Raw genomic sequence first — 23,184 nt, forward strand, 5'->3', positions numbered from 1 at the left:
TCACGTTCGACAGCGCTGTTAGTACCTTAACCTACCGTAACCTACCATAACCAAAAACTGCTTGCTGTCGCCGGGTAAATATCGTCGCGTTGTCGCGTCGTCACGTCGTGTAATAACGTATGTGCGCGTCTTTCTTTAATCGAGTGGTTTTTAATTGTCAACAGTGATTATTCGACAGTGATTGATAGTGATTAGTGATAGAGTCATTGGAATATCTCTCGTCTTATCGAGTGAGTGAATGAATGTGATTATGTTGAAGTTTATAAAAGAATACAGTTTATAAAAGAAAAAAGAACTTTCGATTAATTATTTAGTGTGGATCTCTGTCCTTTAGAACGTGATATCTACGTTCAATTTGAAAGTACGATCTATCGGAAAAATCATTTCTCAAGGAATTACAGCAATACATCGAACAATGTAATAATAACTATTCTTTAGTGTTGTATGAAAACAGATTTCGGGATGTCAAATAAACAGTATTAGAGAAAATTCGCGAAAGAGAGGGGTTTTTAGTGGGTAGGGAATACCGAGTTGGTAATTCGACTTGGTACTCGAGTCCCACATAACTCACCGGACCGTCCGGTGAGTATGCATTTTCCCCTCTCTCGTAAAAAAAAAAAAAAAAACCAGTACAATTTAAAATAATAATAATAATTAAAGCGAAAATGTATAATAATAAAAAGTAAATAATAATTTAAGTAAGAATAATAATGACTTAAAGTGAGTAAGCAAACGAGAGAGAGAGAGTGAGGGAGGGAGAGAGAGAGGCAGAGAGAGAGAGAGAGAGAATGAGAATGTATGGATTCGCATGTGTATGTCTGTAGCGATCAGGTGATCGCAGCAGGCGCCTCGCGTAAGCACCCGCGTCTGACGGTGAATCGCGCCACCCTTGCCTGCCTCTTGTATCCGATCCGTCATAAGTTAATTACTTCTTTTAATAATTCAAAAATTAAGCGTCGGACGAAATTTTGCCATAGGAAAAATCGTCTTAGAATTGACTCAAGAATGTGTCATTTTAAGGACAATTAGGTTATTTTGAATCACCCTGTATATGTATAATTTTTTAAATGTAGTGTTTAATAATAGTTTGAAGTTAATTGTATTTATATTTACAAATAGATATTATTTCAAACTTTTCTAAGCTTATATTTTTATTATTAAATATTAAATATTTGTGAAATATTTTTTTTATTACTTAATATTTTTGTTTTATTTTATTAACTTTTCGTCTTTTTATTTTTTTTTTCATTTAAGTATTTTTTATTTTTTATTTTTATTTGTTGTTTTTTATTAAACTTTATTCTTTTTACTTTTTATTTTATTACTTATTATGTTCTTTTTTACTATTTTTGTGCGGTTATGCACTCGCGTAATTCGCAGTCAGAGTTAGGAAATCGCGGTTTGCCAGTGAATAGAAACGGGTTCGCACTCAAAATATATATTTTGTCCGAAAATTACAAAATTATAACAGAAAACAATGCACGAGAAGACACAAAGGCAGACAACGATGCCGAAAGCGCAAGGAAGAACTGCAAGAAGTGCAATCGCTCCTATAACGGTGCAAGGATCTATTAAGCGCGCGCGAAAATCGATATTAGACACTATGCGTATTAACTCTGCGAAAGAACGAGAAGTGACCGGTAACGTTCAGGGCGCGAGATTATATACCCTCAACCTTCGAGAAGATTCCCGACAGTGAGATATCACTTTTTGAATTAAAACGATGAAAGCAGAGAATCTTCTCGAAAGTCAGCAGGCAATCGTGTTTTGTTATTTCCCCGAATCGCCGAATCTCGAATTCGGAGATGTATACAGCAAGGCAGCCCGCGCGCGCCAGCAATCACATCGCAAACCGTTATGTCGGTTTGCGATTTGAAAAATGAGCTTGATTACTGAACATCCTACCCGCCTCGTCGATGAAGTCGAGGAACTATTATTTACAGGTTTATGCTATTTACAATATTTACAATATGTCTCGAGATATGGACAGCAAAAAAAGGGCCCATTTTTGCGGCGAGGTGATAACTTAAATTATCGCGACTCCAGGTCGTCCGCCGTTGCGGTCGGCAATGGGACGATCTTGACAACCGGACGGGTGAGTCTCCCGCCGGTCGTCCGCACATCCACGACGCGGACGTGACCATCCTCTCTAGGATGCAAACGCACGATACGGGTGAGAGGCCATCGGCTAGGCGGTGTCGCCTCGTTTTTTAGGAGGCATAGCTGGCCTTCCTTTAGGTTGTCCTTGATGGCCCACCACTTTGGTCGCGGAGTCAGACCCTGGAGATACTCGCGGGACCACCGCTGCCACAGATGATCCCGCATTTGCTGCAGCAGCCTCCAGCGAGTCAGTCAGTTCGCTGGGACGTTCTGAAGAGACGGCTCGGGTAGAGACGTCAGTGGGCCCCCGATCAGGAAATGCCCGGGGGTGAGGGCGCTAAAATCCTCAGGATCATCCGACAGCGCCTGGAGCGGGCGCGAATTTAGGCAAGCCTCAACCTCAGCAAGAAAGGTGCTCATCTCCTCGAACATGAGCTTCGTTTCTCCGATGATTCGACGCAGATGATGCTTAAGCGCCTTGACCGCGGCCTCCCACTGTCCTCCGAAGTGGGGTGCAGCAGGTGGGTTGAAGGACCAGCGGACGCCGTCGTCGGCAAGGCGGCTAATGACCTTCTGGTTCTCGCGGCCTGCTGCTCGAAAAAGGACCCTAAGCTGGGCATCTGCGCCGACGAAGTTGGTACCACAGTCACTATACACCACCTGGCACATCCTGCGTCGGGAGACAAAATGGCGGAAAGCGGCGAGGAAGGCTTCGGCGGAGTAGTCACTCACTGCCTCCAGGTGAACAGCTCGGGAGCTGAAACATACAAATACAGCCAGAAAGGCCTTGTAGGCCTTCTGGCCGCGCCCTTTGGAAGTCCGCAGCCAAATAGGACCGGCGAAGTCCACGCCAGTATAGAGGAAAGGCCGGCTAGGAACGACCCGGGCTCGCGGCAGTTCTCCCATCATCGGTTGCGGGCAAGCCGCCCGCCATCGAACGCATGGAATGCACCAGTGGATATGATGGCGAACCAGCTGTCGTCCTCGTGGTATCCAATATCGCTGGCGGATTGCCGCTAGGGTGGCCTGGGTTCCCCCGTGTAGAGTGGCGTCGGTGGTTAGCGTCGATGATCAGACCGGTCAAGTGCGATTCTGGTGGCAAGATTATCGGCCGCCGCTGACCAGGGTCGAGGAGAGAGTGGCCGATCCGGCCCTGCACCCGAAGGAGGCCCTTGCCGTCAAGCGCCGGGGTAAAGCGGCGAAGGGAGCTTCGCCCCGCCAACGGTCGTCCAGCGCGAACATCAGCCAGTTCTCCCCTGAAGGCAATGGATTGCACAACTTGGATCCATTTCAGTAGTGCCGCGTCAAGCTCCCCAGGATCCAGGCATGCACTCCCCGTTGAAGAAGGGTCGTCGCCTCCGCAACAGGTACGCCGCCGTCGCCAGCGCCAAATCCAGGCCGACACGCGGAGGAGCCGTTGAAGAGAGGAGAACCTGGCGAGCTCCGGTTCCCGCGGTTCGACTGCGGCAAAGCATCGTGTTGTTCTCCTTTCTGGAAGCTCCTCGACGCCCTTCACTGCGGTCTCAGTCGGCCAGGCGGCGGGGCTCCCCTCGAGAAAGCTCGGTCCGCGCCACCAGAGAGGATGCTCCAGAAGCTCCCGAGGGGACACTCCTTGAGAAGCGCAATCCGCAGGGTTGTCGCGGCCAGGTACGTGCCGCCACTTAGCCTCACGGCTAGTCCGTTGAATATCGGCCACTCGATTGGCCACGAAAGTCGTCCATTTAGCGGGATGTCCACGGATCCAGGCGAGCGCCACCGTTGAATCCGTCCAGAGATAGACGGGGGTTGATTTCAATTCCAACGTCGTTTTTACATGTTCCGTTAATCTGGAAAGTAACGCAGCAGCACACAACTCTAAGCGCGGGAGAGAGACCCGCCGTAACGGAGCGACCTTCGTTTTCGCCATCACGAGAGAGACACAAGGCTGACCCTCCGCTTCCACCCGCAGATAAACGACGGCTGCGTACGCTCGCTCTGAGGCATCCGAGAAGCCATGGACCTCGACGGAGCATTCTGGAAGTTTGCTTCGGAACCACCGTGGCAATCGAATCTTTTCCAGTAGTGGAAGCTCCTCCTCAAGTTCCGTCCACGCGGCGGCCTCCTGAGTGGCCAACGGAGCGTCCCACTCCAAGTGCTGTAACCAAGCTGCTTGAATCAAGAGTTTAGCTCGGACGATGATTGGCGCCAACCAACCCAGAGGGACGCGAACAACCGAGCAGTCTGTGATAATATTGAGCGTTTAGTCGGCGGAGCACCCGAGGGCTTTCGTACTGTTAGCGCGAAGTCGTCGGTCGTCGGGTTCCACCTTAAGCCCAGCACTGAATGATCGACGGAGGGCAGCTGAGCGTCCGAAGCAGGACGCAATTAGTGCTCGGCAGGGACGCCATCCAGGAGAGCCTCATGGTTGGCCGCCCATTTTTTAAGTGGGAAACCGCCCGCCATACACAGCGATGACACTTATTCCCGCCAGTGACAACAGGATTCCAGGGTCGTTGCCCCAGTAAGTACGTCATCCATATATATGTCCCGCCGCAACACCTCAGCTCCTAGCGGATATCGCTCCTCCTCATCGGTCGCGAGCTGGTGCAGCGTTCGGATCGCGAGATACGGTGCGCTGGCCAGTCCATACGTGACGGTGTTCAGTGAATATTCGGTAACTCGATTGTCCTCCCTCCACAGGATCCTCTGTAGGCATCTATCGTCCGGATGAACTCGTATCTGCCGGTACATTTTCTCCACGTCGGCGACGAATACATACCGGTGACGCCGTCATCGTATCAGGATGTCAGGAAGAGACGGCAGGAGATTTGGGCCAGGGCGCAAGAAATCATTCAAGGACGTCCCCGCCGCTGACCGCGAAGACCCGTTAAACACCACACGAATCTTCGCTTCGATTCCGGAATCCCGCAGAACTCCGTGATGCGGGAGGTAACAAGCGCGTGTCCCCGCGGCGGAGAGCTCCGCCAAAGCAGACGACATGTGACCCAATGCACAATATTCATTCATGAAACGACAATACAAAGTGCGAAGATCGCCGTCGCGTTCGAAACGGCGAGTCATCACGTCGAGCATTCGAGATGCGGTCACTCGTGTTGATGAGAGATCCGGTAACTCCGGCCGGACAGGCAGCCGCACTAGATATCGGCCATCGGGAAGACGCCGATGAGTCGTCCTGAAATGGTCCTCGCACTCCTGTTCGTCCTGAGAGAGAGGCTGGTCGGCGCGTGGAAACTCTTCCCACTCCCAGAAGCGGTGTACGGCGGGGGATAGATCATCCAGAGGGGAGCACTGCAATGTCACGGCTGAAACAGCGTGCTCAGCTCCAACGGCGCCCAGCAATATCCAACCGAGTCGCGTTCGTTGCGCGATCGGTTCTAGAGGACCGCCCTGACGGAGGTCAGGCTGCACGATGGCATAAGCGTGCGCGCCAAGCAACAGCTCCACCGGGTCCCGAGCGAAGAAATCCGGATCCGCAAGTTCGAGACCCTTCACATGCGACCAGGAGCGCGACTTATGCTCGACGACGCCACTATACACGGAGAGTGCTGGCAACACCAGCAGAGAAATCGCCAACGAGAATTGTCCGTTTCGCGCGGCCACTGTGACCGCGACACGTCCCCGTGAGAATCCCGTCTGAACTCCACCGACACCGAAGATCGCGACGGACGCGGGAGTTCGCGGTAGACGAAGCCGCTGAGTTAACGATTCCGCTATAAGCGACGTCTCGGAGCCAGGATCGACGAGCGCGCGGACAGCATGTCGGACCCCAGTGCGATCCACCACCAAGACGCGAGCGGTCGCTAACAACACCGTAGAGCATTCCGCGGGAGGCTCCCTCGCGACATGCACCGTCGGCGTCGATTCCGAGGCGGCCGCCGGTAAGGCTACAGTCATCACGGTTGAAAACGCCTCGTGCAAGGATGTATGATGACGACTGGCGCATTTATTGCAAGTTTTGGCAGAAGAGCACTCACCGACCATATGCCGTCCCAGACAATTCCAGCAGCGCTGATGGGTAGTCACTATCTCCCGTCGCTCTTGAGGATTCTTCCGCTTATACTGCTCGCAGAAGGCCAAGAAGTGTTCCTTTTTGCATAGCGGGCAATTACGGCTGGAATCCGTGCCTCGGCCTTTCACATAGTTTGCTCGAGCGGAGCGGCTAATCTTTTCGGTGGACTTCCTGGACGATCCCCCTACGGTGGCTTGGAGCACCTCCTGAATCATCAGTTACTCTCGTAAAAATTCACGCAACTCCTCGTACGACGGCGGCTCGGAAGATTTTCCGAGAAAATTCTCCCATTCTTGGCGCGTCTTGGCGTCGAAGAGCTCGACCATCAAGTGTACAAAAAGATCTGTACCGCTAGCTATAGGATATCCGATACCTTCTAGGGCTCCGACCGTAGAGACAACGCCGTGGAAGATGCGGCGAAGATCGGCAGCGGGATCGGACTTCATCCGCGGTAACGCTGTGAAAGCGGACAGATACGATCGCTCCAGGAGTCTCTTATTTTCAAATTGCTCCGTCAAGATTTGCCAGGCGCGCTCAAAATTTTCCTCCGTCGAGGGCAGATCGCGAATGAGTTTCTCGGCGTCTCCTTTTACGTTGGTCTTCAGGTAGTGTAATTTCTCTACCTTCGACAGAGAAGCCTCCTCCGTGACGATCGAGCGAAAGAGATCACGAAAGGCAGGCCAGTCTTCAAACTTCCCGGAAAACTGTGGCAATTGGATCCGTGGAAGCACATTACGAGGCACCGACGCCTCCGATCGCGTCAGTTTCACCTCGTCGCAGCCCGCCGCTTTGCCAAGCGCTCCCTCAGCCTCCAGAAGCTCCACACGTTGCTGCAGATACGCCGCTTCAACTGTTCCCATGAAATCGTCCTTCATGTAGTCGTGCTCCTCTAAGCGATTGCCGTAATCCGCTCTCAAGCGATCGTGCTGGGCCTCAACCTTGGCCCACTTGCTATCGAGGACCCGCATAGCTGACTGAATGAGCGCGATCGTCATCTTGGCGGCCCCGGCTTTGCGGAGGTTCTCGATCGAGCGGGCGATGCGCCCGTGAAGCTCCCGTTGAGTATCGATCAATTTCTCCATTGTCCTCTTCTTCCACTGGCACTCGTCACCACTCACTAACAGAGATCGCGAGAACAATCGGCCGCAATGAAAAAAAAAATGCGACGGAAAAGAATAATCCGGCTCGAAGGACCAAATAATGTGCGGTTATGCACTCGCGTAATCCGCAGTCAGAGTTAGGAAATCGCGGTTTGCCAGTGAATAGAAACGGGTTCGCACTCAAAATATATATTTTGTCCGAAAATTACAAAATTACAACAGAAAACAATGCACGAGAAGACACAAAGGCAGACAACGATGCCGAAAGCGCAAGGAAGAACTGCAAGAAGTGCAATCGCTCCTATAACGGTGCAAGGATCTATTAAGCGCGCGCGAAAATCGATATTAGACACTATGCGTATTAACTCTGCGAAAGAACGAGAAGTGACCGGTAACGTTCAGTGCGCGAGATTATATACCCTCAACCTTCGAGAAGATTCCCGACAGTGAGATATCACTTTTTGAACTAAAACGATGAAAACAGAGAATCTTCTCGAAAGTCAGCGGGCAATCGTGTTTTGTTATTTCCCCGAATCGCCGAATCTCGAATTCGGAGATGTATACAGCAAGGCAGCCCGCGCGCGCCAGCAATCACATCGCAAACCGTTATGTCGGTTTGCGATTTGAAAAATGAGCTTGATTACTAAACAATTTTATATCTACTTTTTAATTTATTATTTATCATTAGACTTTTCTATTTTTTACTTTTTTTATTTATTAAACTTTTTTTATAATGATTTTTATTTATTAAATTTTTTTTATAATGATTTAAACGTTGTACTTTTGTTGGTAGCAGTCGGGAATATTTTTTTTTTCAAAAATGTTTTTCATTCTTTTAAGAGCTCTGTGTATATGTGTGTGTGCGTGCAGCTAAACATATTGCTCAAAACCCAATAAAATTCTATTCAACTAAATTTGTATAGACGCATAAGCATGATGAATAATTAATTAAGGATAATTATCTTCTGTTTTCTTAAAATTCTTTTTCTCTCCTTTATTCTGGGTTGTTATTATAATTTGGATATAGTCTATTGATGACCTTTTTTTACTTGAGTCCTCTTCGCAGATAGTAAGGCGCAATATTGCTGCCAGTATGCACATTATGAGTGCGGCGCAATCATGCAGCCAGTATACGTAGTGCAACCATGCTGTTTATTATTACAAATATTTATCTTCTTTCTTCTTCAAATTCTTCTTTCTTTTATTTTTCATTGTAACTATAATTTGGATACATAGTTTATTGATTATCTTTTTTACTTAATTCCTCTTCCTGCAGATAGTAGGGCGCAATATTGCTGCCAATATGCACATTATGAGTGCGGCGCAATTATGCATCCAATATATATCATCATGCGCTGCTATTCTTCTGTCTTCATATTTTTTCATCCTATACATATGTACAGTTTTAATTATTATTATCATCTAACATGTAACATAAAATATAATAATAATAAACAATAAAAATTACATTATAAACAATAATAATTACATTACTTACCACGCGACTTCAATATGCTTTGCATTTTTCCAAGTATTTCTGTAATCTTCCAAATATTCTGTAATCTTTTTAATTAATAAATGTATCACAAAAGAAAGAAAAAGAGAAAGAAAGAAACAGAGAGAGATTATAATAATAATATTTACATTTAAATATATAATAATTATGGTTATGCAGCAAATATATAAACTTCTGTATAACTATAATTATAATTATGTCGACAAATATATAAATTCATGTGTAATAAATATAGTTATTTAGAAAATTATCCATATTTATAAATATAATACATATCAATTGTATACAATTATCTTATATAAGTATATTATTTAAATAGTAGTATATATTTGTAATTTATATATTTGTGTAGTCATAATAATAAATAATACAACAATAATATAACATAATGAGAGAAAGAATCTTCTGCGTAGCCACATAATTATGATTATATAGTATTTCTGCAATCATAGAAGTTTATATATTTGTTGCATAGCCAAGAATGATTGTAGAAATATCATATAATCATAATTATACGTGGAAGATTATTTACTCTCACATTATGTTATATTATTTATGTAAAAAAGTTTATTTATTTACAGCGTAGTCATAATTATTTACTCTCACATTATGTTATATTATTTATGTAAAAAAATTTATTTATTTGCAGTGTAGTCATAATAATAAATAATACAACAATAATATAACATAATGAGAGAAAGAATCTTCTGCGTAGCCACATAATTATGATTATATAGTATTTCTGCAATCATAGAAGTTTACATATTTGCTGCGTAACCAAGAATGATTGTAGAAATATCATATAATCAAAATTATTATAATGAAATAAAGGTCCGTTAGATAAAATCAATAAAAATTAGTTAAAAGGCTACAAGGACCAACGCAATGGTGGAATATATGCAAAAATAAAACGGTTATTACAATACAATAACCATATGAAAATGTTTATTTAATTTGAACATGACAAACGCCGCGTTTCAATCCAATTCGGATCCTTTTCAATGTCGAATAACAAAGTGAGTAATAAACATTAAGATAAAAGCAAAATTAACAGTCATAGGAGAAATGTAAATAAGTTTCGGAACAACGTAAAGTCAAAAAAAAGTCAAAAAATCGGAAGCAAATATATGTACAATAACGGAAAATTTAAACCGTCAATCACAAAAAAGGAAAGAACGCATCGCATTAACGTATCGCCACAGAAAACCCGAAGGCAACTCGTACCGCATATCCCTAGTGTACCGTTAAAAACGAGATGATCCTCTCCAAAACAAAAACCGGAAGGAAATCCCACATACAAGTCCATGACCATTTCCAAAAGAAAAAACAGTCAAAGATGCATCAATCGATGACCAGTTGGAAACTTTTCTTTTCAATTGGTGTAAAGAAAAAACAACTGTATGTTTTCTTTACACCAATTGATTCCTCTCAATATTTTGTACATAAAAGTATTAAGGTAAGATAATCAAAAAATGAATATTTTACTAGATATTTTATGGTTTATATAAAATTAAGAAATTATTTCAAGCCTCATAACTCGAAAAGTGCTGAATGAAGAAATACTTTATTATAGTGTTTTGGAAAGCTCTCGAGATAAGTTACAAGAATAAGTAATAAAAAATAGGGGTTCCCATTTAAAAAACGGAAGTTGACCTTCAAATGACCTTGAAAATGACCTTTAATGTCGAATTCAAGGTCACTATTAGATAGCCCCCTTTGTTCCCTACAACTTTTATCCGAGTCATTTTCCTTCAAACGTTGATCCTGAAAAGTTATAAGGGTGGAACTTTTAAAATGGGACACCCTGTATAATCATAATTATGTGGCTACGCAGAAGATTATTTACTCTCACATTATGTATATTATTTAAGTAAAAAAAATTTATTTATTTGCAGCATAGTCATAATAATTGTAACGATGCACCCCCTGCACGTTACTGTATTCCCGGCATGCGATCCGCCGGAAGCTGCCGCCCGGCAGAACACCCGCCGGGCAGAGGCAGGAGCACGGTGCGCCCACATTTTTTAAACGTTCAACGTACCGCTTAAACGGCTGTAAGCCGTTCGGCTAAATTAGCCGTAAACAACCGAGCGTCACCGATGCGGCCCGAACCGCCGACCGGCGAAAGCCCGCGTTCGGCGAACTCCCGAACCCCTCCGAACGGGCCCGACCGTACCGTTTTTCCGAAACCCGTTCGGAAGGGGTAATACCGCCGCGCGCCGACGCGAGTAATTAGCCGGTATAAAAAGGCCGCATTCGGCAAATTAGCTACCTATTTTTCCTATCCGCTCACGCAAGTGAAACGATCCGAAACCTAGACCGCTCCAAAGAATTAGCCAGCTATCAAGATCAGGAGGTAGAGAGCACTCTTCCTCCATCGAGCACTCTCGATTCTTGACACAGGCTCCTTCCATCTGAGCATTATCCGACCGAGCGAAACCGAATCAGAGTGCACTCCGGTTCGATCGAGAGATCTCGATATCGGTCTACCATCCGACCGCCTAAACGCCGGTGCATACACCTCGAGGTAGAGAGGAGAGCTACCTCGGACGAGGCATTCTCGTCGGCATGGCGCTCCCGGAATTTCCGAACTCCGTCAAGGAAATACTCGCGAATTTCCAAGAACCGTACGCTTATCACCGGCGTAAAAACGGGGCTAGACCGAAAGCCCAGACGCGCGACAAAAACGCGAGCCACGCTACGTCAAACGGTCGTTGACCTCGTCGTTTGTAAACACACGCGGTATACGCGCATTCCAGCGTACGAACCCGCGAAAGATAATAACGCACGGGTTACTTGTGCATCGCGACCGCATACCCGCTGCATCGTACCGTCGTACCGTACACACACACACACACACCGTTACATACATACACACTGCAACGGGCAGTCACATCATTCTATTAGACAAACCATACATTTCACTTTTGTACACACTCAACGTGAATAAAGTATCGCTTTTATTTCTGACGAAAATTCCGAGCGTAATCTTTAAGCTTGCCTAACCGACAACCGAATCCTGATCCCGGCTGCGATTATCCACCGGCACGCGCGGAGATCGTCCGTGACATTGGCGCCCGAACAGAATTATTAGAGGCAAGACAGGGATTAGCGGAAATGAAAGCGTGGGTATATAAGTTAAGCAAGGAGCAACTTGTTGCAATGGCAAAGTCATTTCAATTAGACGACACGGGGTCGTTGGAGGAATTACGAAAGCGAATGAACCGATTCTCGGAAGACCATCCCGATGAGTTCGAAGCACGTACGGAACAGACAAACGCGGCACTGTATTTAACCGTCCCGTCACCCGGAAACACGGGATTCCACACGCCCACGGCACCCGGATTAAGTACTAACGAGGGCAAAGCGATTAACCAGATTCGCAAGTGGGGGTGTCACTTCGATGGACGAGACCCCGCCGCATTTTTAGAGAGGGTGGGGGAACTACGGGAGGCGTATGGATTTACGCGGGGGCAACTGTTGCAAGGGCTCCCGGAATTGCTGAAAGGGGATACTCTCCTATGGTATAGGAATTACCGCGACTCGTGGGGATCGTGGGAGGAATTCGAGGCGGATTTCCGGCGGCAATATCTGCCGCGCCGATACGCGGCTACTCTTCGCCGAGAAATCATGGGCCGGCACCAAAAGTCAACGGAAAAATTTGCGCAATACGTCACGGTAATGATGACATTGATGCGCCGGGCCGGAGGGTACTCACGGGAAGAGCAACTCGACCTCATTTATGAGAATATGAATCCCGCGTACAAACACTACATCCGGATAGATGACATTAGAAATATTAGCGAATTACAGACACGAGCCGCGGAATACGAAGACATAGAGCAGGAACAGAAAGGAGCGCTGAAAAGAGAAAAGACCGTCACGCCCGCCGTGGCGTCCGTATATAACAAAAGAGAGTGCTGCTGGCGCTGTAAACAGAGGGGGCACACGCGAGCACAATGCCGAAGACCGGCAAAGACATTCTGCTCGCAGTGTGGCCGCGACGGGGTGCTAACGAAGGACTGCCATCCGCGACAGGGAAACGCTTCCGGGGTCGAGGTAAACGCGGCCGCGAACAACACCTCGACCCCTGCGTAAGATTTACGCCGCGACCGCATATATTGATCCAGATTCATAACCAGAGATACGAGGCTTTATTAGACGGCAGATCGGAAGTATCACTCATAAATAGGGGCACGGCACAAAAACTGATCGAGGAAGGATTTAGAATCTACGGAAAAGGGGGACAGGTGCAGCTAGCCGATGGGTCACAAGGGGAGACTTTAGGAGCAATGAGGTTGCCAGTACGCTTGCACGGTCAAACCATATCACATAACTTCATCATCCTCCCACACATGGAGGATGAAGTGATACTGGGCATAGATCTGCAGGCGAGACTGCAGTTAGGAATCCCGCCGCCACCACGACATATCATGCGAGGAGGGCCTAGATGCAGCGCGACCAAAGGACTAGCCGTTCAAACCCCGGGCGAAAAGCAAAAGCTGGGAGAGTTCCTACAAACAGAACTGCGTCAATTCGAAGACGTCCACGGGACCACAGACAAAACTCAGCATGAGATCCGTCTACGGGTGGCAACGCCAATAAAACAAAGGTACCGGCCTCGAAACCCGGCTATGCAGGCTATCATTAACGAGGAGGTGGAAAAAATGTTGGCAGACGACGTGATCGAGCCGTCTCACAGCCCGTGGAGCTCCCCGATTGTGTTGGTAAAGAAGAAGGACGGGAAGCATCGATTTTGTATCGATTTCCGGCGGGTCAACGAAGCGGCACACAAAGACTCATATCCGCTGCCTCAGATCACCGCAACACTAGATAAACTAAGGGGGGCACGATACTTGTCCACACTAAACTTAAAAAACGGGTATTGGCAAGTCCCGTTGACACCAGAAAGCAGGCCGATAACGGCGTTTACAGTTCCCGGGAAAGGCCTATTTCATTTCAAAGTGATGCCATTCGGGCTGCACTCGGCACCGGCCACATTCCAGCGGTTGCTGGATACTGTTCTCGGGGCGGATTTAGAGCCTCATGTCTTCGTGTATCTGGATGATATTATCGTTATTAGTAGAACCTTTAACCAACACCTCGAGTTGCTCACCGAAACCTTCCGCCGCCTTCGAAATGCGCACCTCCGACTGAACCCAGACAAGTGCAGATTTTGCGTCGACCAGTTACGGTATCTGGGGCATATTATCGACCGCGAAGGAATAAGAACTGACCCGGAAAAAATTAGCGCCGTAGCCGATTGGCCGGAACCGCGAACGGTCAAACAAATACGCCAATTCATCGGGATGGCTTCGTGGTACAGACGGTTCATCGCGAATTTCTCAACGATCACCGCCCCGCTCACAAACCTGACAAGAAAAAATGCGCGGTGGGTCTGGGGCCCCGATCAGAACGAGGCGTTCCTTACGATTAAGGAAAAATTGACTTCCGCACCGGTCTTGGCATGCCCGGATTTTGCGCGGCGATTCTACCTGCAGACCGATGCCAGCACGTCGGGACTCGGCGCAGTGCTGACTCAGCAGTACGACGACGGCGAGCGAGTCGTGGCTTATGCAAGCCGTACGCTGAATTCAGCCGAGAAAAACTATAGCGCGACGGAGCTCGAATGCCTGGCAGTCGTTTGGGGAATTCGGAGAATGAAGAATTACCTGGAGGGGTACGCGTTCACAGTGGTTACGGACCACCAAGCATTGAAATGGCTACAAAAACTAGAGCCACCGACCGGATGACTGGGGCGCTGGGTGTTCGAGCTCCAGCAATATGACTTTGATATCAAGTACCGCCGGGGGGTTCTAAACAAGGTAGCCGATGCGCTCTCGCGCTGCCCGGAAGTCAGCGTCGCGAAAAAGATAAAGCGCTGCCGATGGTACGATCGCGTCCGGAAAGAAACACAGCGAGAACCAGAAAAACGACCGGAGTTCCGAATCAAGGAGGGGCGACTTTATAAGCACATACTTCACTCCCTGGACTTCAAGGAAAGGAGCAGCGAGGAGCAGTGGAAGTTGTGCGTCCCCGCACCGCTGCGCCAGCAGGTGATAAAAAGCTACCACGACGAGCCAACAGCAGGGCACTTAGGAATCGCAAAGACAATCGCACGAATAGCCGAAGGTTATTACTGGCCAGGCATGTTCCGGGACATTGCGAGATACGTACGGAACTGCGGGAACTGCCAAAGTTATAAGGCAGCACAACAGAGACCGGCAGGGAAGCTGCACGCCACAGATGTCAAACGTCCCTGGGAGCAAGTCAGCATTGACCTGATCGGGCCATTACCACGATCAAAAAAGGGTCACACTTGGCTACTGGTAATGCTGGACCGATTTTCGAAGTGGGTAGAGCTGGTGCCGCTACAAAAGGCAACCGCCGACGCGGTCACACAAGCAGTGACAAACAACGTCATCCTCAGGCACGGAAAGCCAGACAGTCTACTATCCGATAACGGCACCCAGCTGAGATCAAAACAGCTGGAACAGAGATTAAGAGAGTGCGGAATAAAACACATGACGACACCGGCATACGCTCCGCATTGTAATCCGATAGAGCGAGCAAACAGGACGATAAAAACAATGATCGCCCAATTCACCGGCAGGGATCAGAAGACATGGGACGAGAAACTAACATCTCTGCAATTCGCGTACAACACCGCAGCACATGACGCTACCGGATATACACCGGCCTATCTTAATTGCGGCCGCGAGCTTGTATCTCCGATGTCCAAGGGGCCATCAGACGAAGGAACACCTGCACCAGAAATCGTTAGAAAACAGCTTGAAGAAGCGTACGAGATAGTCCGCATCCACCTCGCCAGAGCCTTCGGAAAGCAGAAGCTTCATTACGATCTAAGAAGACGAGCGTGGAAATCAAAAATCGGTGAATGGGTATGGAGGAAAGAACATCTCCTGTCGAAAAAGGCAGAAAGCTTTAACGCGAAATTGGCGCCAAAATACAGCGGGCCGTACGAGGTCCGTCGGCTAATTTCGCCGGTAATCGTGGATCTCCGAAATAACCGAGGAAAGTGGTTGCGACAGATACACATACAGGATTTAAAACCGGCGAAAACCGACAGTGAGGACGAGGACAAAAACAATAACAACGATGACGATAACGAAGACGAAAGCGAGTGACTCGAGCGTCACTTGGAATCAAGATGTCAAGCGAACAAGACATACTGAGAGCAATCGAGGAATACCTCGGCGAACCCGCCGACACAGAGGCGCAATCCGCGCCTCCGGCTCCGACACCTGAGCCGCAGCAGCCGCGGCCGCCACGGGTCGGAACAATGATTCAACGTTCCGACCAGCAGAACGCCAGGAAGCGGGAGATCTTCCTGGCACAACCGCCGCCACCACCAGCCAGGCGGCCAACGAGGCCTTACGAGAGGCCACCGCCACCACCAGCGAAGGCGACAACCGGGCCGAGGGAGGAAATTCTACGACCTATGGGGCCCTTAACAGCTCCTCCCGTTAAGGTCGAAATCGAGCCCGGCCTAATTGTTGAGGTACCGCACTTCGCGGTACACGTCAGCCGGCGGTACAAACCACGAACGCCGCAGGGACGGTGGATCTTCCGCTTCTCCGGGGACGGAAAACTCCGATACAAGCGGAAAATAAACTGAGATTCCGGCCGTCCTCTTGTCCGTCCGTCCGTCCACGGATCCATTCGCCCGACCGACCGACCGACCGACCATCCGGTCACTCCGACCGCCGCTCCGAACATCGAGCCGATAGGTGTGCCTCAAATTCAGGCACATGTTAAGGGGAGGGGGGGTGATGTAACGATGCACCCCCTGCACGTTACTGTATTCCCGGCATGCGATCCGCCGGAAGCTGCCGCCCGGCAGAACACCCGCCGGGCAGAGGCAGGGGCGCGGTGCGCCCACATTTTTTAAACGTTCAACGTACCGCTTAAACGGCTTTAAGCCGTTCGGCTAAAATAGCCGTAAACGACCGAGCGTCACCGATGCGGCCCGAACCGCCGACCGGCGAAAGCCCGCGTTCGGCGAACACCCGAACCCCTCCGAACGGGCCCGACCGTACCGTTTTTCCGAAACCCGTTCGGAAGGGGTAATACCGCCGCGCGCCGACGCGGGTAATTAGCCGGTATAAAAAGGCCGCATTCGGCAAATTAGCTACCTATTTTTCCTATCCGCTCACGCAAGTGAAACGATCCGAAATCTAGACCGCTCCAAAGAATTAGCCAGCTATCAAGATCAGGAGGTAGAGAGCACTCTTCCTCCATCGAGCACTCTTGATTCTTGACATAGGCTCCTTCCATCTGAGCATTATCCGACCGAGCGAAACCGAATCAGAGTGCACTCCGGTTCGATCGAGAGATCTCGATATCGGTCTACCATCCGACCGCCTAAACGCCGGTGCATACACCTCGAGGTAGAGAGGAGAGCTACCTCGGACGAGGCATTCTCGTCGGCATGGCGCTCCCGGAATTTCCGAACTCCGTCAAGGAAATACTCGCGAATTTCCAAGAACCGCACGCTTATCACCGGCGTAAAAACGGGGCTAGACCGAAAGCCCAGACGCGCGACAAAAACGCGAGCCATGCTACGTCAAACGGTCGTTGACCTCGTCGTTTGTAAACACACGCGGTATACGCGCATTCCAGCGTACGAACCCGCGAAAGATAATAACGCACGGGTTACTTGTGCATCGCGACCGCATACCCGCTGCATCGTACCGTCGTACCGTACACACACACACACCGTTGCATACATACACACTGCAACGGGCAGTCACATCATTCTATTAGACAAACCATACATTTCACTTTTGTACACACTCAACGTGAATAAAGTATCGCTTTTATTTCTGACGAAAATTCCGAGCGTAATCTTTAAGATTGCCTAACCGACAACCGAATCCTGATCCCGGCTGCGATTATCCACCGGCACGCGCGGAGATCGTCCGTGACATAATAAATAATACAACAATAATATAACATCATGAGAGAAAGAATCTTCTGCGTTGCCCCATAATTATGATTATACAGTATTTCTGCAATCATAGAAGTTTATATATTTGCTGCATAGCCAAGAATGATTGTAGAAATATCATATAATCATAATTATATGGCTACGCAGAAGATTTTCTCTCATATTATGTTATATTATTTATTATTATGACTATGCAGTAAATATAAAAATAAATATTATTAATGATAGTGTAAGGCCACTGCCTTATCAGGCGCCATTTCAGTAACGTGGAGTACCGCGACGTCGCGGGAAATCGGAATGTGATAGGTGGCGTTGCGGAGAGATGGCGAGAGAGAGTGACACGTGAGGCAGTCGCAGCATGGGAGTCGGACAGTGTAGTCACGGTTGAGTGATAAGGCTTGTGTTAAGATTAAATGTGTATATTAGACTCAGAGTCTCAATTATTAAGAAACCTCAGTTAGCGGATTCCCTACTTGGAAGTCCTCCTATCCTGACACCTCCATCTAAGATATCCCTTCGTATAACCTATACAAACCCTCTTACAGCATCAGAAGTGGGATGCTTCCTTAACTGCCAATTGGTTTTTTTTTTGAGTTTTTATATATACTGTTCTTTCTATTGCAGTAAGTTGATTCTGCAATCTGCGACTCAAAAATAACATTAGTTACAGTGGCTTCTTTGTGCAAATGCTACGGTTACTAACATATCAAATTTCAAACGGGGAAAGTACTGGTTCATAAAAACAGTTATCACGTGTCTTGGTAAATCTACTGCGTGATCCCTTTGTTCTCAAGCAGTGTTCTCTCGATATATATATATTGTGATTCCTTCGTGTAAGGACGTAAACACAAAAGAGACAAACATAAAAACGGCTATCAAGTGTCTTCGCGATTCCAATGCGTGACCTTTTGATTTTCAGGTAGTGTTCTTTTGACATATACAACGTTATTTCTTTGTGTAAGAACATAAACATAAGTAAGTTAGAGAACAAAGACTTTTCAAGAATATTGGCTTAACAAAGACTTTTCAAGATTTTTATAATTTTATTAAAAGTGGTAGTTCTCAGGTGCATCAAAAATGAACCGTCAAGAATTTAATAATTTTTCTTTGGCTGAACTTCAAGACGAGATTAGGAAATACAATCTTCCCAAGATTCCAAAAACTAAGGCAACTTGCATTGACATGCTAATGAATCATTTTGAACAAAATTCCCCATTACAGGAGATGATCAATGCTCAACCCCAAGAATCGATGGAACAGGCTCAGTTGCTAGATACAGCTACGCAATCATCAAATAACAACGACTCAGCGGATATTGCAAATAGCGAGAGGAATACACGGAGTCAAAATGATCAAATGTTTGCAGTAATGAGGGAACAAATACAAAAACAACAAGAAATGATTGACCAAATGCATAGACAACAGGATTTGATTAATCAGATGCTCGCAACAATGACAAGATTCAACACTCCTAATGCAAGTCAGGCTCGATCATATCATAGTGAAACAGTAGATTCTCCGAGAAGAGATCATCAGGAAAAATTTACCGCTGCAACAGGTAATGCTATTAAGTTTTTGAAATCTCAAATACCTTGTTTTAGTGGAATTGAAGGAGATGATGTAGATGTCTGGATAGAGAAAGTAGAAGGAGCAGCGAACGCATACGATTTCTCGCAAAGGATCACATTAGCTGCCGCAACAGCAAATTTAACCAAAATTGCAAAGGATTGGTTCAACACAAGTTCCGGAGAGGTGAATACTTCTTGGATTACTTTCAAAGAAGAAATAATAGATCGCTTTAGAAGAAAAGTACTTACTAATGTGGTAAGGAAAAAAATGGAAGCGAGAAAATGGATATACTATAAGGAATCTTTCCAAGAATATGCGATGAGCAAGCTAGCTATCATGAGATGTCTGAAATTAACAGAAGAAGAATTAATTCAAGAACTTATTAATGGCATTGGCAGCTTTGCTTTAAGAACAACAGCTGTCGCATTGAAAGTGCAATCTCTTAATCAATTTTTGAGAGAAATGCATCATATTACTTGTGTGAGCGGAGAACCAAATAAAAGATCTCCAACTTTTAAGCCAAAATTTGAAAAATATAAGGACCAAGTTAGGGATCAACAAGGAGAAAAGACTTTTCAAAAGAATGATCATCACGTCAAGATGAATAAGGAAAATTTTTGTGTGTATTGCAAGAAGAAGAGCCACACCAAGGAAGAATGTTATAAATTAAAGAAGAAAGAATCAGAAAAGCAATCTCAAATTCAACAAGCGTCATCCACAACCAGGGTAGCAACAATCAGGGAGGTAGACCATAAAGGGGAGGAAACAGTAGCGTTCGTTTCTCCAGATAACGGTAGGAGAATATACACAAATGATTCACTGACGAATATTATTGCGATTAATAATAGACCATGTAAATTGTTAGCGTTGGTTGATACTGGTAATCCTATTTCTTTTATTTGCAATCAAACTTTTAAGAAATTCTTTAATCCTTCTGATTTGTCATCTTCGTCTCAGGAAAGATATAAAACTATAGAAGACACTCAAATTAAAGTCTCAGGTACGGTTTCTACTGTTATCAAATTAGACATTTTTCCAAATTTCTCAGCAAAAGCGCTATTTCATGTATTACAGAAAAATACCTTTGACAATGACATTATTATAGGACGTAATTTCCTAAATACTAATAAAATATCATGTTTGTACGATCCTTTAGAAGAAGAAATTAATAATAAAATAAAACTTTTTACAGAGATAGCTGCTGTCGATATCGTGGAACCTGTAAATGAATTAAAAGATTATTTTTCAGATATCAAAATTGATTTCGATAATACGGTTAAAAAACAACTCGTGTCTATTTTAATTGAAGTCGAAAATACTGAGATAGAACCAATTAACGAAGATTATTTTATAAAAGTAAGATTAAAAAACGAATCTATATATAGTTATAGTCCCAGAAGATTTGCATGGGCTGAAAGATTGCAGATAAGAGAAGTAGTTGAAAATTTATTAGAGAGAAACATTGTAAAACATAGTATTTCGCCTTATTGTACAAGAATAGTACCCGTTAGAAAACGCGATGGAAATTTAAGATTATGTATAGATTTAAAACCTCTTAATGAAAGGGTCATTAAGCAGAGGTATTCATTTCCTTTAATTGAAGATTGTCTTACAAAATTGTCTAACAAAACCGTCTTTACATTATTGGATATTAAAGATGGATTTCACAATATAAAAATACATCCGGATCATACGCAATATTTCAGTTTTGCTACACCAGATGGACAATATGAATATACAAAATTACCATTTGGATATTGTGAAGCTCCGGCGGAGTTTCAAAAAAGACTAATAATGATTTTGCGTTCTTTAATTGAAAAAGATAAGATAATTGTATATATAGACGATATTTTAATACCAACAGAAACAATTAATGAAAATTTAGAAATTTTAAAGGAAACATTGCTATTGCTCAAAAAACACGAATTTCAAGTAAATTATACAAAGTGCTCTTTCTTGAAACAAGCCATTGAATATCTCGGATACAATATAACTTCATCAAAAATTACATTAAACCCAAGGCATACACAAGCTGTTGCTGACTTTCCAACTCCTAAGAAAATTCTGGAATTGCAAAGATTTTTAGGACTTGCAAATTATTTTAGGAGATTTATAAAAGATTACGCTATAAAAACTAAACCTTATAGGTTGCTAAGAAAAAATTCTAAGTTCCTCTTGAACAATGAGTGTCTATCTTTTGACTCTATTAAAAAGGAGCTCACAACACCTCCGGTTCTAGGTATATATAACCCTAGTTACGAAACGGAATTGCATACAGACGCAAGTGCGATAGCGATAGCGGGAATTTTACTTCAAAAACAGCCGTCCAAATTGTGGGCTCCAATTTCATATTGTAGCCAGGCAACCAATAAAGCGGAAATTAATTATCATAGTTTCGAATTGGAAATGTTAGCAATTGTCAAATCTATAGAGAGGTTTCATATATACTTATATGAATTAGAATTTACAATAATAACAGATTGTCATGCTCTTGTGTACGCGTTAAACAAAATTCATTTAAATCCACGAATTGTTAGGTGGACTTTGAAGTTGCAAAATTTTCTCTTTTAAAGTCAAACATAGAGAAGGACGCCAAATGGCACACGTTGATGCTCTAAGCAGAATAGTAGCTTATATAGAGGCCTTACCATTAGAGAAAGAATTATTATATAGACAAATGCAAGACCCTAAATTAAAAATTTTAGCGGAAAAATTATCAAAAACGAATGATAAAGAATATGAGTTATTTGATGGCTTGATTTATAGAAGGGGCACTCCATCTCCACGTTTTGTAGTACCAGAAGAAATGGTACATAATGTAATAAGATGTTATCATGACGAAATGGCTCATTGTGGATATGAGAAAACTTTATACGGTATAGCTGCCAATTATTGGTTTCCGTCTTTTAGGAAAAGAATTAAAAATTATATTGATAATTGCATTACTTGTCTAGTTACGAATACATCCTCCAATACTAGAGAGGGTAATTTACAAATAACAGATTCTCCCTCTTTTCCTTATGAAATAGTTCATATAGATCATTTTGGACCAATAAAGGAAGCTTCGGATGGTTCCAAACACATTTTGATTTTAATAGATGCTTTTTCCAGATTCACTAATCTTTTTGCTGTTAAGTCTACTAATACTAAAGAAGTAATTAAAAATTTAACATATCTTTTTAACGATAGAGGTAATCCATTGATTTTAATTTCGGATAGAGGTACGGCTTTTACTTCTTTGGAATTTCAACAATTTGTTAAAGAAAGAAAAATTGAACATCGTTTAGTTGCTGTCGCCGCTCCTTGGGCAAACGGCATGGTAGAAAGAGTTAATAGATTTTTAAAATCTTCGCTTAAAAAGATAGTAAAAGAACAATTACACTGGAATATGTATATTGATAAAATTCAGTACGTTATGAATAATACATATCATACAGCTTTAAAGGCTTCTCCGTCCAAGTTACTTTTCGGTTATGATCAGAGGAACCATACGGATTCACAGATGGTTCAATATTTAAATAAATTAGCTAATATAGAATTAAATTCAGAAATGAAAAGGCAAGATGCGAGAGAAATAGCAATCGAAGCTACAAACAAAATTAAAGAGTATAATAATTCATATTATGACGAAAGACATAAAAAACCCTCAATCTATAAAACGGGTGATTTCGTCATGATAAGAGATGCTGGTCTCAAACCAGGCGAGGATAGTAAATTAAAACCAAAATATAAGGGACCGTATGTGGTAACTAGGATACTTAACAAAAATAGATACGTGGTAGCCGATATACCGGGCTGTAATATAACTAGGAAACCTTACAACTCAATTTTGTCAACCGACCGAATCAAACTTTGGATTAAAAATAGCGACGACAAAGAATCAAGCGAAGATTCTAATTATAAATAACTTTGAAATTAA

The 23,184-nt window shown here is 44.8% G+C and overlaps 2 protein-coding genes across 3 annotated transcripts in view; both read left to right on the forward strand.

The window, feature by feature from the left end:
• LOC145962956 (uncharacterized) overlaps positions 1-23,184 on the forward strand; it is a 176,882-nt gene that overhangs the window by 148,035 nt on the left and 5,663 nt on the right. The gene's annotated exons all lie outside the window — the stretch shown is intronic.
• LOC145963042 (uncharacterized) lies at positions 1,360-8,593 on the forward strand. The gene is made up of 2 exons (XM_083084641.1): positions 1,360-4,600; positions 4,780-8,593. The coding sequence occupies exon 1, from the start codon at positions 2,563-2,565 to the stop codon at positions 3,118-3,120; it is 558 nt and encodes a 185-aa protein (XP_082940767.1). The 5' UTR covers positions 1,360-2,562; the 3' UTR covers positions 3,121-4,600; positions 4,780-8,593.

This window comes from Camponotus vicinus, unplaced genomic scaffold, assembly GCF_025532165.1.
Source record: "Camponotus vicinus isolate PSW18456_S1 unplaced genomic scaffold, iyCamVici1.0 SCAF_12, whole genome shotgun sequence".
Classification (NCBI taxonomy): domain Eukaryota; kingdom Metazoa; phylum Arthropoda; class Insecta; order Hymenoptera; family Formicidae; genus Camponotus; species Camponotus vicinus.

What these genes read in the sequence shown, in the direction of transcription:
- LOC145963042 (XM_083084641.1), top strand. Translation starts at nt 2,563, where the DNA reads ATGATGCTTAAGCGCCTTGACCGCGGCCTCCCACTGTCCTCCGAAGTG.